This window comes from Falco punctatus (assembly GCF_963210335.1).
Source record: "Falco punctatus genome assembly, chromosome: 3".
In the NCBI taxonomy this organism is placed as follows: domain Eukaryota; kingdom Metazoa; phylum Chordata; class Aves; order Falconiformes; family Falconidae; genus Falco; species Falco punctatus.
In genome coordinates this window covers 70,231,965-70,249,000 of record NC_137582.1, presented here as the reverse complement: position 1 = coordinate 70,249,000, position 17,036 = coordinate 70,231,965, and the positions used below count along the sequence as shown (strand labels likewise).

Below are 17,036 nucleotides of genomic sequence, written 5' to 3'. Positions count from 1 at the left end.
TTCAAAAACTGGCGTGGTTTAACTGGTGTTATTTAACCTCAGCCACAAAGCCAGACCATGCCCCTAAAGAAACGCTATTTGTTTGCCTCAAGTTACATATTACTTGTGATTTTTTAATTCGAATCCGCTCCAGAGCCCCCAGTGATGTGGCCTGAAAAGCTGCTCTACACCTTCACCAGAGGAAACTACTTCGGTGAGTGGTTAAACACCTCCAGGTGAAGGCAGGCTGGACCAACAAGCAAGCTGTATCCCCTCAAAAGATGAAAAAGATGCTTAGGGGTACTGGCCTGAGGGTTTGGTCACAATCTTCTCAGTGCTGTGGATGCTCCCCCCCTTTGGAATCTCAGTCCAAATGTTTGGCAGATGCACTTGGGGCTCATTATGTTACAGAGGCAGCGTGTTCATTGCACTCCCCCGAATGGCATTTCATGTGCGCTGCACTTGTTTTATATTTGCTATATTTAAGCCACAGAAATAGGCACTGATGAGGAAAAGAGGGCCACGGTGGTGTCTTGGAGGCAGGAAGGGAACGAAAGCAATTTCTCAAAGCTACAATCCTCTGTACAGAACTGTGGCCCAGGAGAAGGAATGAGGAGTGTGGTCAGCTCGGGGCGCTGGCTGCACTGAGGACCCAGCTGGGTCATCCGTGCTGCTGTCCCTCTGAAATGATTTCAGGGCAGATCTGGTTTTATACTAGTGCAACTGAGGATGGAAATTGCTTGGAGCCTTTGCCCCAGAGGGCTTGCCCTGGATTTCTGTTATGAAACTGCCATGTTAGGAACATGCAGGAATACAGGTGTGCAGCACTGCAGGGTTCATACATGGCACTTGATTTTGAATTTTTTCTGGCATTATTTGCTCCTCTCCCTCCACCCCAGCCTTTGCACCCTTCTCCTACCTGACCATCATTTTCCCCAGACCATGATTTTCATCCCTGCAGCTCCTCCCCTTCTTGCTGTGACCTGTGGGACACTCTGAGCAGGAGGAAGACGGAGACCACCTCTATGCTGCTGCTGTAGGGCACAGCAAGGCAAGCCAGCGCCCTGGGTCCTCCCAGCCTGCTCTTTCAGTCGTGGACCTAGGATACCTTTGGTGGTTGCTAACACATCCCACAGTGTCTTGCCCCATATAACAACCATCCTTCGTGACCCTCAGTCCTTCCAGCCCAATTGCCTGCTTCATAGCATGGGGTGGATGAGGATGGGGTTGGCCCAGCCATGCCTGGTGCTGTTAACCAGAGTGTGCTTGGACATGTACAAAGAAAGGTTTTCTCCTCTGTGCTTCAGTGCTTGCCTGAAATTTGCCTCTTAAGCGCAGGTGAGGCTGCAAGGGGAGTCTGCAGGTAAACATGGACTGAACCCACATTTTAACTGCAGTCCTGGTGTAGCCAGCAGGTTTCAGCAGCAGGTATTACTGCCTGGTAATGTGGGTAGAGGTGACATCAATCCCTAAGAGACACTCAAACGCAGTGGGGATCTCAGCCTGCTGCCTTGATGGAAGGTGAAGCTTGTGGCAGGGAGCCAGGTCTGGGCATTTGAGAGCCAAGAAACAGGGAAGAACCAGGAGATTACTCAAATATTCAAGAGAATCCCAACAAGGAAGCTGGGATCAGATAGACTTTCTCTCTACAAAGCCAAGTCCTTTCCTGGGGATGGTCTAACAGGGCCTCCTTGATCATGATTATACATGTTGGTTGTAGCAGAAAGGGCAGCCCTGAGCCGGTATTTCGCATGCTGCAGACCCGTGGGAAGCACTGCACCCCACTCTCCGCACTCCTCTGGACAAGGTGGGAGAGATGGTTTTGAGGCTGTCCAGCAGCCGGCCATTAAGCCAGCCCATCGCCAACAGCACGGGAGAGGCTGTCTGGCAGCCATGCTCCCAAAAAGCGGGGCGACAGCACCATACCTGTCACTCCAGGTCTCTGATCACTTCCAGAGCTTTGATCATCGCATTGCGTAGCTGACTTCCATCTGTCCAGGAAAGCAAAAATAAGTTTCCAGCAGTTTTTTGTGCGCCTTAATTAGAAAACAAGGGATGCTTTTTCAAAAACAGGAGAGAGGAAAAAAATAAGGTTAGAGCTGCAGTACTGGACATGCCATCCACACACTTGGCATGCACTTGAGAACAGCTCAGCTGGCCCTGGTTGCTAAGCTCTCTGAGAAACTGGAATGTGCTGCTCCCTCCAACTCTCCATGAACATTGCCACCCAAAACCTGCCCAGAAGAGGCATTGGGACTAATTTTGAAACGGGGACAGTTCTGGGGGGAAAAAATGCAGTCAGTGGCTCCTTTGTTGTACTCCCTGAAGTCACATATGTGAGGGCAGGTAGGGTACTTGTGCATAATCCTCTCAAAGTGAAGTTGCTATCTTGAAATGCTGCCAGAGGCACAGGCCATCGGTGGGAAGTGTTCTTGCCCCCAAGGCAGCTATCTCAGACTAGACAAATGCAGCAAGGTGGGACAAAGAAGAGATAAAAGAAGAATTACCTATGGAAAACCTTATCTCTTGTGGTACATTAAAAGCTGAAGGCAACTCCCCTTTCTGTCCCTTAGCCGTCCCCGTCCCCCTCTGCACCCATAGCTGTTCCTTGGTGTATGCCAGGTGCGTTCTGACCACCATGCCACAAGGCACAGCCACTGAGCTATAGTTCGGTCATTCCCCAAAAAAAGCTGTGCTGAGCATCTGGCCAGAAGTCCCAGAAGCCTGAATTTGCTCCTGAATCACTGCAGAAGATCAGCTCAAGTAACTTTTTTCCCACAAAGTGTCCAGAGAGCTGCAGGTGGAAAGCTTTGTAAAAGCAACCTCAAGAGAAATGGGGAACTTGAGGGTGGAGCAGCAAGACAGTGATGGGAAGTAAAAGGGGGGAAATGGTTGCACAGTGGTGAGAGGATGTCAGCAGTGAAAAACAAGTGAGGGTCACACTCTTCTAGAAGGAGAGCAGGAAGTGCTACAGGGTGACGGTGAGTGCAAGCCGGATGTACTGGGCAGGCTCAGCTGACAGAGAAGGTATAGGTACGGGAAAGGAGTCAACCCAAAGAACATGGGATGGGTGCAGCAGGAGTGTTGTGGCAACACTTCAATATCTTTAGCTGAAAAGAGTAATAGTGAAACTGGGTATGGCCAGCAAGTTAAAGCTTGCGTCTTGCCCACATTCCTCGTGGATGGGGTCAAGCTCTTGTCTTTTACCTCTCTCCTAAAAAGCCTTTCCAAGTGATGGTTTTGGCACCTGCTGTGTTCCCCATTCTCAGATATGTTAATTCACCTCTTTTTTCGGACCAAGGTTCCCAGGTAAGAGGACTTAGGTTTGCTACCTGTGTTCCCACAGAAGACTTGCCTGGATGCGATACCTGCTGGAGGTGTCCTGTGAGGCGTCTGTTAGCAATATGAAAATGCCTCGTGCTTCCAAGTACTCCCTTCTGAGCAAGGGAGTTACACAGAAACACAGCAAAGAGGAGTTACAACAGAAAAAGCCCATATATAAATTGTCTTCCTTAAAGCCTGGGGCAGACCAGATCTAGCTCAGACATCCAAAGCTCTGGTGTCTTGCTGATCAGACCATGCTAACAAGAGACCTCCATGTGAATTGCTGTCTGCATGGTCTGCTGAGCATTGCCACCCACCCCCAGCCCTCGTCTTCAGGTGAGGGAAGTAACCCAGGACCGGGCTAAGTCTTTGTATCTGTGTAAGAGCCAGGCATCCATGCCCACAGTAAGCAGGGAAACTGCAGCAATTGCCCACATTTTTATGGGCGTCCTCACAGAGTCCTCCTGCAGAGTATCTTATGGGGGAAAGGTTTCCCCCAGACTTCTGGTCAGACTACCGGGTCCTGCTCCCCCTTTCCAGGTTTCTCTAGGCACGTCTGGTCTGCAATGGACCTGAAAGCCAGGGGCTTCTCCTGTTCTGCTGATTTGGGGGATTCAGTGGACTGGAGCCTGTGGGGCGATGGGAAAAGTGAAATACTTCTCCTTATATCCACCCCCCAGCGTGATGTGTAAGTGATGCATATCAGCCAGAAAATCCTGCTCAGCCCTTGCAAGAAGCCTTCCAGGTTCCTGGGAGGAGTAGAGCATTTAGGCATTCTCAGCCTATAATCTCTTCTGTGATAATCCTGATTTACTCTTTGGCCTGGGAGCAAAGGCTAATAAAAGGAAAGTGCTCTGGCCAAGTCCAGCAGGTAATTTAGGAACTCTGGCTTAGTTGTCTCAAGTATAATGTGGGGTTACCGTTGCTGGGAATGTGTTTGTGAAGGTGCACCGGAGCTGGCAGGGAGATGGAAGTACAGCATAATTGGCAATTACTGGTTTGGAAAGGTCACCGTTTTCTGGAGACAAAGCTGGAATCAGCTGTTGTCACTGAGAAATTTCACTGGGGACATTCATGCTGACCTATTTTTAACATAACAGCAGATTACACTGCAATACAGTGAATAATTTATAGGAGTAGTAGCATGATCACAGCCACAATACAATGGCAGCTTCGGTTCCTGCCTAATTATGGAGGGAGGCAGAGCTCTCTGGCATTTTCCACTGAATTAGCAAAACAAGACACACGTGGAATGACCTACCCGAGCCTTTCAAAAGCATGCATGTCAGGATGAATACATGTCCGGAAGGACTAAGTGGGGCAAAGATTTTATCTAGAGCATCTGTAAACCTACTCAGTCTCCCAGCAGTTTCGGCAAGCACTGGGAGCAGGGAAGTGGGAATGTGTGTGAGGTTGGAGTGACAGAGAGGAGGAAATCAGCTCTCTGCATTTGCTATGCAAAACTATATTGAGAAACCACGAGAAACGGCTCATACATACCTAGCACATGCAAATATATAGGATACAGAATATTTCCTTGAAAGAGGAGGCTGCAAATGAATGAGGTTTTTGCATCTGCAACCTTAAGTTTAAAAAATCTTCTGCGAGATAAGATCAAAAGGGCCAGAGGGAATTTGTGTACATGGGTTACACATAGAGTAATTACCAAGAGCTACTGTTGGAGGCTCAAGGTTGGAGTAAGATGCTGCAATTAGTATATGGCACTGAAAAACCTTTAATAAATTAACCAGGCTTCCACAGTGAGAGCTGCCGCCCCCTAAAAGGCTGAAACAGACTCAAAAGCGTATTAAGTATGCATGATGAGACATTTATAGCTTTCAGCATTGCCACAAATATTTCCTCTCCTCTTCCCCTGGCATTCCACAGCCCGAAGCGCACAGCTGTTTTTTCCAGAAAGCAACTTCTCCGCCTTGGCCTCAGAGTTCACGTCCTATGGAAACACATGAAACAGGGGTGTAGTCAATTCAGTCAGACATAGAGAAAGGTCACCCTAAAAATTTCACCTTGGAGCTACAGCAGTAGCACTGCGTTGGCAGCAGCCCCTACACTTTTTCCAGCGGAGAAGAGGGTGCCTCTGGAAACACCGCCGCCTTGAGTGCTTGTAGAGCCTACCTGAATCAGAAACGCCCATAGGCCCCAGAGGTCTGCATGCCACAGTGAAGAGCATCCTTTTCTGCTTTTACTAAATTTGGAGTCATTTTCTCTTGTTTCCATTTCCAAAGGCTACAGGGTGCTGTTTATTTTCAGCATACAACATAAATAACACATGTTCATGATTACTGCTGAAAATTACTTAAGGTGATAGGTCAGCTGGAATTGACAGGTTGGGTTTTTTATTCAGTGAGGGTTTTCTTTCCATACGCAATGCTCTGTGAAACCCCAGCTCTTTTTCTTTGTTGTCATTTCCTAAACTTCTCCACCCAGTCTCATCCCCTGCGTGACCAGTCTGTGCGCTCTATGAAAAACCTTTGCATTTGAAGGGGTGAGTCCACCTATTCTGACCCAAACAGAAAGACACAGATATGCAGGGAAGGGTATCAGTATTGCCTCCTCAAGCCACCTTCCAAATTGTGTCTATTTACCAACCTCCCAGACCTGCCAGGAATTCCCTCTCCCCCCGCCCCCCCAAAAAAAAAAAAACCCCAACAAAACAAACAAAAAAAAACCCAGCAGCACAAGGGGGAGCTTGTTGAAGGACTCTGTAACAGCTTTAAATGTTGGAAAAGGAGCAGCAAATCATATAGAAAATATGACATGGGTGTTCGGTACTTCTGTTGAGTGATGCCTGATGATAAGTCCAGTATGAAAAAAAGCTGCAGAAGAGAAATGGAGAAGTCCTAAGGGCAGCAATAAATATATGCAGAATTCTCATTTCTATAAAGAGATGTATCTGTAGTAAATACGACTATACATTTTGAAAGGAAGACTGAATTTGAGGAAAATACCCCACAGTCTCTGGGAAAACACAGCAATCCTGCCTTTTTCTTTTTTCGTGGGCTAATAGAGGAAAGATGCTCAAAGAAAGAAATGTAAGGTCCATTCTTTGCCATGATCTTTCATTTACACGCTCCACCTTTAACTGCCGCCTTCAGGTCTCCCAATGCCCAAATTTAGAGCCTGTTTTTGCGCACACTGCTGAAGGCGTCGGGGGCTGCAGCAAGTAGCCCACCGGCCGCGGGGAAGGGCGGTCTGTTCCCCGCACTGTTCCCCGCGGGAATGAGCGGAGCCGTTTTGCGGCTGCCTCATCTGTTGGCCAAATCGTCCCAGAGGCAACAAGTGCTGAATGAAAAAGTGCAAGAGCCCAGCCGCCACCGCCGCTCCCCGAAAAGGTGCAGGGCCACCGGCTCCGCTGCATCCCGCCGGGGCGAGCAGGGGGGAGCCCGTGGGGGTCCCGCACCGCACCGCCCGCGGGGAGCTCCGCACCCCTCCGCACCTCTCCACCCCGCCCGCGGGGTGCACCGCACCGCTCCGCACCGCGCTCGGGGGGCCGCCCCCCTCCGCCCCGCACCGCACGGCACCGCGCCGCCCCGCAGCGCCCGCGGGGGCGGGCCGCGGCCGCGCAGCGCCGCGCAGCAGCGCCTCCTCCTCCTCCTCCTCCTCCTCCTCCTCCCCCCACCTCCTTCTCCTCCCTCCCGCAGCTCCGCAAGGAAAAGCCGGCAGCGGCGGCGCTCGCTGCTAGAGCGGCGGTGCGCTGCGATCGGAGACGGGCTGCCCCAGCGCCTCCTCCTTCTTTTTTTTTTATTTTAAATTTTTTAATTTTTATTTGTAATTACTGTTATTGTTACCAGTTTTCTGGCGGCGGGCGCTGCCCCGGGGATGGGGCGCCGCGGTGCCCGAGGAGCTCTGGGCGGCGGGCGAGCGGCGTCCCGGGGCGCGCTGTGAGCCGCGGAGGGCGCGGGCGGCCCCGCCGGCAGCAGCAGGTACCGGGCCGGGCTCGGGGTGGGGAGGGGGCACAAACGGGGGTGGGGGGTGTCCCCGCTCCCGAGGCTGGACGTGAGCGGGGGGGGCGTCCCCGCTCCCGAGGCTGGTCGCGGCCGAGCGGAGCCCGGGGGCTGCAGGGCAGCGGCTCCCGTCCCCTCGCCGCTGCCGCCGGCCGCGGGGGCTGTGCGGTGACAGGTCTTTGAGGAGGGGACAGGGGCTGCTGCCGGGCTTCTTGTGTGAGGCTGTGGGGCTGGGAATGCGGAGGAAGCCTGGGCCGTGGGTGTGCGCTGAGGGATGTGAAAAGCTGCGCGGGGGAACTGGGTTAATGTTTTCCCATAGCGCGGGGAAGTGCTCAGCCTGGTTTCCATCAAAAAAAAAAAGCCTCAGCGTTTCCTCAGGTCTTTTTCAATTTCCAGTGAGCTTTTATGGTATTACTGGTTGGAGGAAAGCTTAGACCCTCTTAAGTTTTCTTTTCAGCCTCTGGCTCATTCCCAAGAACTGATGCAAACATATTACGCACTGGCATTGCACTTCGGTTTACCTTTGACTGGCCTGGTTACAAAAGGTCATCCTAATCCTGTGACTGACCTTTCCATTGCTGCGGTAACTGAGCATTCTGCTGCCTCTCATTCAAAGTTTCAAAAAGCTTTCTGGAAACTGTGTGTGTGCGTTTGCATGCGTGTGGCCATTCTGCCTTTGCACCCTTTCAAACATCTCCCTGGAAAGAGCTGAATGTATTTTCAGTGTAATTTCTGTGTTCATTAACCTGGCCATCCATTCAGTCACACTCATCTTAATTACCGTGTTTGAGCTGCTGTCACACAGCTGGAGCCCAGGGCAGGGGACATACTCCCAAACAGAAACATTATCTTCGTCTTCTCCAGTGGCTAATTAGGTTTCACAAACATCCCTCTCCTGAGTAAACACGAGTGGGAGCATACCCAAACAGGAGGCTTGAGGAACAAGGCTGGAGGAAGGTGTCTTTCCTGGAAGATTTCTGTGTTCCCTGCCCAGCCATCTCTGAGATCTTCACGCACCAAGAAGAGATACAGTGTGGTCCAGTTTATCGTTCAAAACACACGTAGATGTGGTGCTTAGAGGCACGGGTTAGTGGCGGGCTTGGCAGTCCTGGGTTAGCAGTTGGACTTGATCATCTGAAAGGTCTTTTCCAACCTAAATGATTTTATGATTCTGTGATTGTGGCCAGACTCGAGGAAGGTATTCACTGGGATGGGTTAGAAGCTCTGCTTTATAACCATAATGGGCAAACATGACAGATTGTTCCACACTTAACTAAGTGTGGGTGGGTATATATTACACAGTGGGAGTCTAAAGGCAGCAAAATCTATTTTTTCTTCCATAAATTCAGCATTTTCTCAGCCAGTAACTAAATCACTAGGACAGTCACTTAAGATGTCTGCTGCTTGCAAGCACAGATAAACACTTGTGCAATGTGGACTTGTAAAATCCCAACATCCACAACCCCATGCTGGTTTAACTTTTGATGTCCAAGCAGCACTTTCTTGATAAGGTGTGGGCTTTGGGGGGTTTGGATTTTTGTTTTTCTTTTCAAGAAGCAACAGGTTGAATTCCTTTCCAGGATCCTGTCTAAGGAACAGAACAATTAGCTTTTCTGTGTCTCTGCTCCTCTCTGGAATGACAGTACCGTTATATCTTAGAGGTTTTTCTGTAGCAGAATTAATATTTCTTAAACACTTGGGAATGCACAAGGAGAGAACTGTGGTTTGTGAAGGAGCATCCCTAAGTGAGAAGGCTGCTTTACCTCCTTGTGGTCTCAAGGCACATGACCATTTCATTCACCTGTATCACAAACAGACATTCAGAGTAAGAGGGTACAAGGCACAGCCTCAAAACTCACAGCAGCACGTTCACACACCATGCAGGGTTACCTTTTGCTCTTTGATATTTTTAAACCTGAGCAAGCAGAAAGGTAATTCCAGACAAAGCATGCTGTTGCAAAAGGTCCGGTTCTGAGGAAAGCTGCCTTGCTTCCCCGCTGGGAAGAAATGGGAATGAAAACTAAAGGCAGCATTGGCTTTTCCCAAAAAAGGGATGGCTGGTCTGGCTTTTTTTTTTTTTTTTTTTTTTTTTTACCCCCTCAATGCTATACATGTGGCACTGACAAGCTGCTCACGGACAACCCACTTACTGGGGTAGTTTTCATGAGTCGAGCTAAGCTGCAAGCAGTGGGGAGATAGGGAGCTTGTGCCTGTGGCCGTTCAGCCAGCGCAGAGCATCAGCTGAAAGCAGGGAGGGAGGGAAGTGAGGAGAGCGATGCCTGAACGCATGCTTCTGGTACTGGCTTGTTAGAGAGGGCTGGGACATGAATTAGTATTGGATAGGGGCTTGTTGCATTGCTTCCAAGCTATGTGGTTCCTGAATGACTCTTGGATAACACAATGGGAAGAAAACTCGTTATTTTCCTGCTTTGCAGGAGCTCGGAGGTTACTGTTTTGTTCACTCAGCTTCCAGTGCTTGCTGCTCTTCTGCCAGGGAGGCTGTTAAAGAAGTTTCTCAGCAGACATTTTCAAAATTAATCAGCAGGAGCATGCACTGACTATTTTTTTCCTCACCAGTTTTGCACAGATTGTCTCACTGACTCCGAGATGTGCTTGCCCTTTTAGAATGCAGAGAGAAAGAATTGGGCCCACCGTGAATTTAAAATAAAATTTAAAGTCTTTTGACAGCAGAAGCAGTTTTGCTCTGGGGAACTTCACAAACTGTGGTGGCTCTACTTCGGATGTGCGACAGTGTAAATGAGAATTTAATTTCCTCCCTGTAGCAAAGTTGCCAGCATCTTTGTTTCCCTCGCTGTCCTGCAGACAATTAAATTTTACCGGAGCAAGACAGGAGGGCAGTCTGTGTGCAAAGGAGCTGGGCAGCTGGAGGAGGAATGGCAGGATGGGCTTTGCCAACTCCCTGTGAGAGGGCTGGAAGAAGAGTAGCAGTGGGAGCCAACCCTAGATGCAATAAACTGGAACATATTATATCTCTCTGGCTAACGTCAGGAATGGTTTAGCTGAGGCTGGGAAGCCACGACTGTCCTTCCCTGCATACCCCATATCAAAGCAGAAATTGTGTCTTTTCCTGGCCACAGCTGCTGAGCAGCTTTGTGTCTGCTCCTGGGTGCAAATGTTGCTCATGCCCTCGCTTACCTGCAGCCGGGTGGGTTGTGTGGCTGGGCTAGGACAGGCTTATTCCTGCCCTGTCCCATCTTCCAAAGCTGGTGCTCTGACCCCTCTCCAGGCAGGCATTTCAAGGGGAAAGAAAGCAGCAGGTACTACGTAATCCTTTCTGGGAGTTGGTTTTACCCCCACTTGGCAACCTAGAGACAGCTGCCATGCTAAAACCTGGTCGAGCCTCCTCCAGCAGGCGAGCACTGCTTGTTTGCTTCCCAAAGCACCTTGAGCTCTTGTTTTACTGCAAGCGGGCAGTAGTTTCATCTCAGCTTTCATAGAATCATAGAATGGGTTGGGTTGGGAGGGACCTTTAAAGGTCATCTAGTCCAGCCCTCCTGCATGAGCAGGGACATCTCCAACGAGATCAGGTTGCTCAGTGTCCTGTTGAAGTTGACCTTGACTGTTTCAGGGATGGGGCATCGACCACCTCTCTGGGCCACCTGTTCCAGTGTTTCACCACCCTTATCATAAAAAATGTCTTTGTTATATCTAGTCTGAATCTGTCCTGTTTTAGTTAAAAACAATTATTCCTCCTATCACTACAGGTACAGATTTAGATTCAGTCCCCTGAGTTTTGGCTCTCCGACTCTAGCTTTGAAATATCTTTGCTGCTGGGTCTGGTGCTGTTGGGAAGAAAGAGGATCCCCCCCCCTTCCTGGCCACATCCAGGTTAATTAGGGAGTGGGAACCTTGAGCAAGGCTCCAGGAACTGGCTGTATCCCAGCCCTGATCAAAAAACAGGTCCCAGTACTCAACTGGGAGGTGCAGAGAAGACCAGGTCCCTTGGGTGTTTGTGAATTGTTTTCTGGCAGCCACAAGCACAGGCCATGCCTTGGTCTTTGTATCCAGGCTCTGCACCCAGTGGCCTCAATAAGAAGCAAGTCCTCTAAGCATGACGCAAGAACTAACTGATTTTTTTTCCCTAGAGTTCTCTTTTTCTGCTGTGTTTTTATGTTACAAGGGTATCCTGTAATTTTTACTCCCCAACCACACAAAAGAAATGATGTATTAGCACAGAAGTATGTGAGCATCTTTCTTCTTCTCAATGGAAGGAACAAATTGAAGCTGACAGTTCCCTGGAACCAGCGCAACACATGAAGTGGTCACAATAATACATTTTATCTTCCAGCCCTTTTAAAGCATCAGAAGCTCTCCAGTCTCTGATGCCTCCAGTAAGCTGACCTTGGCTGGCAGAGCCAGCCACCTCATTACTGCTGTCCCAGTGCTCACACCCTGCCCTCTCTCCCAGCCCTCAAACTGCCCGATTAGCTGCAGCAGCTAGAGCTTCCCAGGTCAGGCAGCCTGCTGGTAATCATTCAGTGACACCAGATCTGCTTCAAATAATCCCTTCCGCAAGGAACCATTTTTTTTTTTTTTTTAATTCAAAAAACGAATTTAGCTGCAACACCCAGGGATTTGTCAGACTTGACTTCGTCCTGAAAACATCACCATCGGGGAAACTTTAAGCCATCAAAAAAGCTTTGCAGGAGAGAAAATCTATCTAGTCATCACTGAGTTTCTGGTTTTAGCAGGTGCCTTCACCTCTACAAAAGACCAGGCTAGACCGACCCTACCATTACTATTTAAACCTGTCTATTGGAGCTGACCAAAGGAAGGAACCCATTTACAGTGAAATCTGTCAGACAGGCAAATAAGCACCTGCAAAGAGCTGCAGGAGGTCCGTGTTTCAGCAGAGGGGGCAAGGTTGAACACCACAACTTCCTTTCTCCTTCCCCAAATTATCATCTCACTGTCAGAGCAGCCAAACCAGCTTGATTTGTCCCTCAGTGAGGTGTCTTTCTTCTTTGTCGAATTTATCTTGTACTTGCTGCAAGACTGAGGCAAAACAGAGGCCAAAAACATGGTCTGTAGTGAATGTACCCCTTGAAGATGCCTCAGAAACTTTGGGGAGTGGGGCTTGTGCTTGGGACAGAGATGGTGGCATGGGTCTGTGGTACTGCCTCAGGCAGGCAGGGTGGTTGATGTAGCTCTGTATTCGAAGTCTGATGTGTTTTCTAACCATATAGCATGAGGGAAAGGGCCTTTTCCGCAATTAAACAGCTTGACATCCTCTGTTGATGTTTAATTTAAAAATGTTTGCTTTTAAAACCTTAATTGTGGTACAGAAGTAGAGAAGTATGCTACAGCTTTGTGCAGTAACATCCCCACAAATAGTCTTTGGCTGGAGACTTCCCTGGGTACAGAGACACCTTTTTCTCCACTCCTCCCTGCAAGTATCCCTGGATTGTGGTAGCAACAGCTATCCCTCTGCACTTTCCCAACCATACAAGCATGTCTGTGGGTGGTGATGCTGTTGAAAAAATGCCACTGCTCAATTAAGTGTATAATGTATCAAGTCCTGCATGACTGACTGCCCTTTCCTTGTCTTGTTCAGTACATCCGCAAAACACCATTTTGTTAGTTCTGGGTTTTCACACAGAGATGATTGTGGGGTAGGAAGCAATTGGCTATGATGTGCTTTTTGAACCACAAGGCTTTTTCCTGAATTCCGTGTAACACGCTCAGGCCACATCTATTTAGACCTACACAAAATCTAACGAATAAGAACAGACGGCTGCTGAAGTAAACAGAGGTAAACCTTTAGTTTATTATATGTTCACATTAATAGAGCCAAGAGCTGAAATGCTAAGATGTCTGTGCTACACAAAACCAAACTGAAGCCATATTAAAAATGCTAAGACTTTAGCTGAGGCTGGAGAATAATCAGCTTAAAATTCTGCCTGCATATTCTATGGTTTTGCTTTCTTTGAAATCAGAGGGAGATGTTGCCATCAGCTCCCTAGATGGCAGCTGGACCACAGAGCCTTGTTTCCATGCACGCAGGTGCTTCACTGGAAACGCTGGCAATATATTTGACTTCCCTGCCCTACGCTGAAAGCAGCAGCTCCTTGAAGGTTAGGTGGCTTTTCATCTGCACTTATCCAGCAAGGAGTTGCTTTTTTCCCATTCTTTCCTGGCTCTACCCTTAAAAAGAAAATAATCCTCCTTCTTCCTGGTAGAGAAGGCAGCACTGGTAGATCCAGTGTAACAGCTCCTATGTAGGCATACACTGAATGCTGTATGCATGATTTCTCCAGCCACTGTATTTCTCACGGGCATGTTGTGCTGCGACCAGGTGAGGAAGACAATTGTTTCCATTGGCAGAAGTACAAAATAGTTTTCCATCACATAAAATCATTATATCCTCCTTTTCCTATACCCAGAATGATGGTCCATTACTATGATGTGAATTGGAAAATGCAGAAATCTCAACAGAGAAGGAAAGGAGAAAAGAGTGGGAGGGCAGCAGAGGACAAGCTACAGGGTCATTCCTATAAGCTTGTCATTAACCTGTGATGGCCCTGATGGGGTTTTCCTTTAAATGGCAGACTGTGGAAAAGCAGGGCTGTGCTGAGATGCGTGCTGCCTTAATTTGTGCAATGGAAGGTTATGCAAGATAATTACCTTGTAGTTCAGTGACAACACACGCTGTCAGATCTGTTCAGTCCACAGTGGGTTTATCCATAGTGTCTCTGTGTCTAAAAGACTCAAGTGGTAACTAATCCTGTAGCATGGCTGGAGCATATGACGTTTTAAACTCAAGATTTCTTTTTTTAATGCCCACTACAGATTAAATTTACCAATTTAACCTGGCTAAATCTACTTCCCATACATTTAAGGGTTTCTTCAGGTTGCATTGGCTGTGTCTGTGGCAGTAAATGATGGGAATTTGGGATTGTTCTCAGGCATTAATGACAGCAGGCACAGACCAGCTTGTATCTGTGCATTAAACCCCCTTGTCCTCCAAAAGAATGAAGAATGTGAAGACTGCTTTGGGAATAGTCCTTGGCCCATGCTGCTTCCCAAACCATGCCCAGTAGCTGTGTGGGAGAGCGCTAACTGGACGAAGCCAGATCTGTGCCAGCAGTTGCTCAGTGTAACCCCCTTTGCCCCAAGGAGCAGAAAGCCCTTGCAGATTCCAGAGGGAACAGCTTTTCTATACTGAGAATCACAGAATCATAGAATGGTTTGTGTTGGAAGGGACCTTTAAAGATCATCCAGTCCAACCCCCCTGCAATGAGCAGGGACGTCTTCAACTAGATCAGGTTGCTCAGAGCCTCGTCCACCTGATCTTGAATGTCAGGGTCCTTTAATGATCCTGGCTAGAGAAGATGGTGGTGGTTCAGGGGAAGTTTAGGCTGTTTGGTGGTGTTAGATATGCACTGCTGTCTCCTATACCTTTAAGAGTTTTTAAAGATTAAAATACTTTAGCTAGAAGAAGAATAACCTCTGCCACAGCTTTAAATAAAAGTTGTAAAACTCATGTATGTAAGATCTTCTCTAGCACAAGTTTCAAGGTTTGAATTTAAATGAACCGAAGCCAAGAGACAAGAGTTATATCAGAGCGCACAGCCTCTCTTGATTGAGCATGAACAGTGTTGTACAGTGATGTACTAGAAAAGAGCTTCAGACACATGCTATAGCCAAATATAAGTGAAGTAACACAGGACTTTTATGGCAATGCTCTTGAAATGGCCACACTTGTGAGGTGTCAAAAAGATTAAATAAATCCATTGCTACAATGCTCGTATATGGACAAGAACATCCAGCTTTAAAGATCTTCTGTCCTAAAACATGTAGTGATGTATCTTCAACTAGATTTTAGTGAGCTATGTGCCATTAATACACCCCTCAAAATAGAAAGATCATATAAATATCCAAGGCGTTTTAAGTCACCCTAATCCCAAGTATTTAAAGAGGAGCAGCAAAGCATTTGTATCTCATTAGAGACTGAAAGGGTTTGACAACAATGATGTTTTACTTTCCTTTCAGGGATGAAAAGCCTGTTTTATTTGTTTAATTTAGCTCACTCATGCTTATATTAGAGCATACCTGGAGTGGATACCAAGTACAGCTAAAGTTTGTCTCTCTTGGCTGAAGAGAAACAAATAACCTCTGGAGCAGCCCGCTGGTTATCTAAACCAACCTACACAAGTTTACTTGATGCGTTTACTTTCCAGCAGTTGCAAAGAGGTAGTATCCTAAGCTTGCTGTCCTTGCCTATGCTGCTGCCATCTGCCTTAAATGACGGTTGTAAACAGCAGAAATATTGGTGCAAAGTAATAAAAGAAAGAGCACTCTTAAGGATGATTTTATATTAAACACTGCTGGATCGCTGCTTTTCTCTCCTGCCAGTGAGAAGGTTTTTATGTTCATCACTTACAGTCTGAGAAAACAAAGCCACTCTGCTGCTTACACTTGACATACAAATTTAGGTCACTGCTCAGAGTCATCATGGATTTTGCCAAAATACTCTGACTAGAGTTGCATCTATTGACATCAGGGAGGATTTACCCGACCTGTTCTCAGGTCTTACTCATGGGCTCGTCCAAATGTCCCTGTTGGTCAGTAAGGGACAAGGGAAACCACCAGCACCACCCATGGTTTCCTAGGCCTCCCCTGCTGCTAATGCTTGCAAAAGTGCAGAGTGGGTTGATTGCTTTGTATGATCTGAGCTGAGAAATTGCAATTCCTTCCATGGCATGTGGTCAGCCGGGCAGTGTTCAGCAGCATATGCCAAAAGAGGCAGAGAAGTAGTCAGGCTGGCTGCTGCTAGACAGACTAATTCCCACAGCCTGTTTTGCATCCTGTTAGTCTTACTACTTCTCACAAGATCGCTCCTTGTAGTTGATCTCCTAATATAGGGATACATAACAGAGTAGCACCAAGCTCTCCACCTTTACTACTACATAGCACTGCCAAAATGACAGTGCAATCCACTACGCGTGCAGGTCACTTGCACTGAACCACTGTTTACGGATTTGGTGGAAGCGGGTTTAAAGCACGGGAAGATCGTTCTCAGTTGTTTTGCAGAAATTATCTTTCTGTAGATTATTTGCTGGCACTTGAATGGCAGGGGGGCTTTGTTTTTAATTAAATCTTTAATTTACATAAAGAATAATCAGTGATGAGTAGAATTGGAGTTGACTTCTAATCAAAGATAATTCTGCATACCAGGGTGGGTTTGAAATGAATGAACGTCAAATCTAATTAGACAGCCAGATTCTGATCCCTCAGCCACACTAATACATACTGTAACAGACCAAATCTTCCTTATCTACACTGATGCCAGCTGAATATGATTGCTCTGTGTTTCTAGCGTGGTAAGGGAATGGCGTTGGGGAGGGCACTGCACGGGCTCGTGCGCACGCTCTTTCCAGCTGCCAGCGCAAAACAAATGTTGGAACTGGAAAAAAAGGAGGTCAGCTACCACGAACCCATCTGTCACGTGCAGGAGCCATTTAGGATCAAATGTATTTTCCTCAAGTTTATGACAGTGAAATCACTCGCGTTTCCTTCTCCTTATTTTTTTGGCATGTGCTATACTGAGGGTACAGAGTGATGCTGTAGGGGCTTCTCTGAGGGGAGGTTAAGCAGCTGGAAGGGCCGTTCGTGGCTCACCGGCAGAGGAAACGGAGCATGTACCCAGAGCTCTGGTGAAAGGGTAGCTACAAAAGAGGCAGCAAGAAAGCTAACTGTGGGGCAAGACTTCTGGGGTGCTGCTTTTACCTTAGCCACCGCCAGTCATTA

At 47.8% G+C, this 17,036-nt stretch overlaps 1 protein-coding gene across 6 annotated transcripts in view; it reads left to right on the top strand.

The window, feature by feature from the left end:
• RIPOR2 (RHO family interacting cell polarization regulator 2) overlaps positions 1–17,036 on the top strand; it is a 70,290-nt gene that overhangs the window by 9,979 nt on the left and 43,275 nt on the right. For 5 of the 6 annotated variants that reach the window (XM_080378541.1, XM_080378543.1, XM_080378546.1 and 2 more), the window contains exon 2: positions 7,113–7,244. The exons of the other annotated variant lie outside the window; for it this stretch is intronic. In XM_080378541.1, the coding sequence (XP_080234667.1) occupies positions 7,113–7,244 (132 nt within the window). The remainder of the gene's footprint in view (positions 1–7,112; positions 7,245–17,036) is intronic. 6 annotated transcript variants of the gene reach the window in all.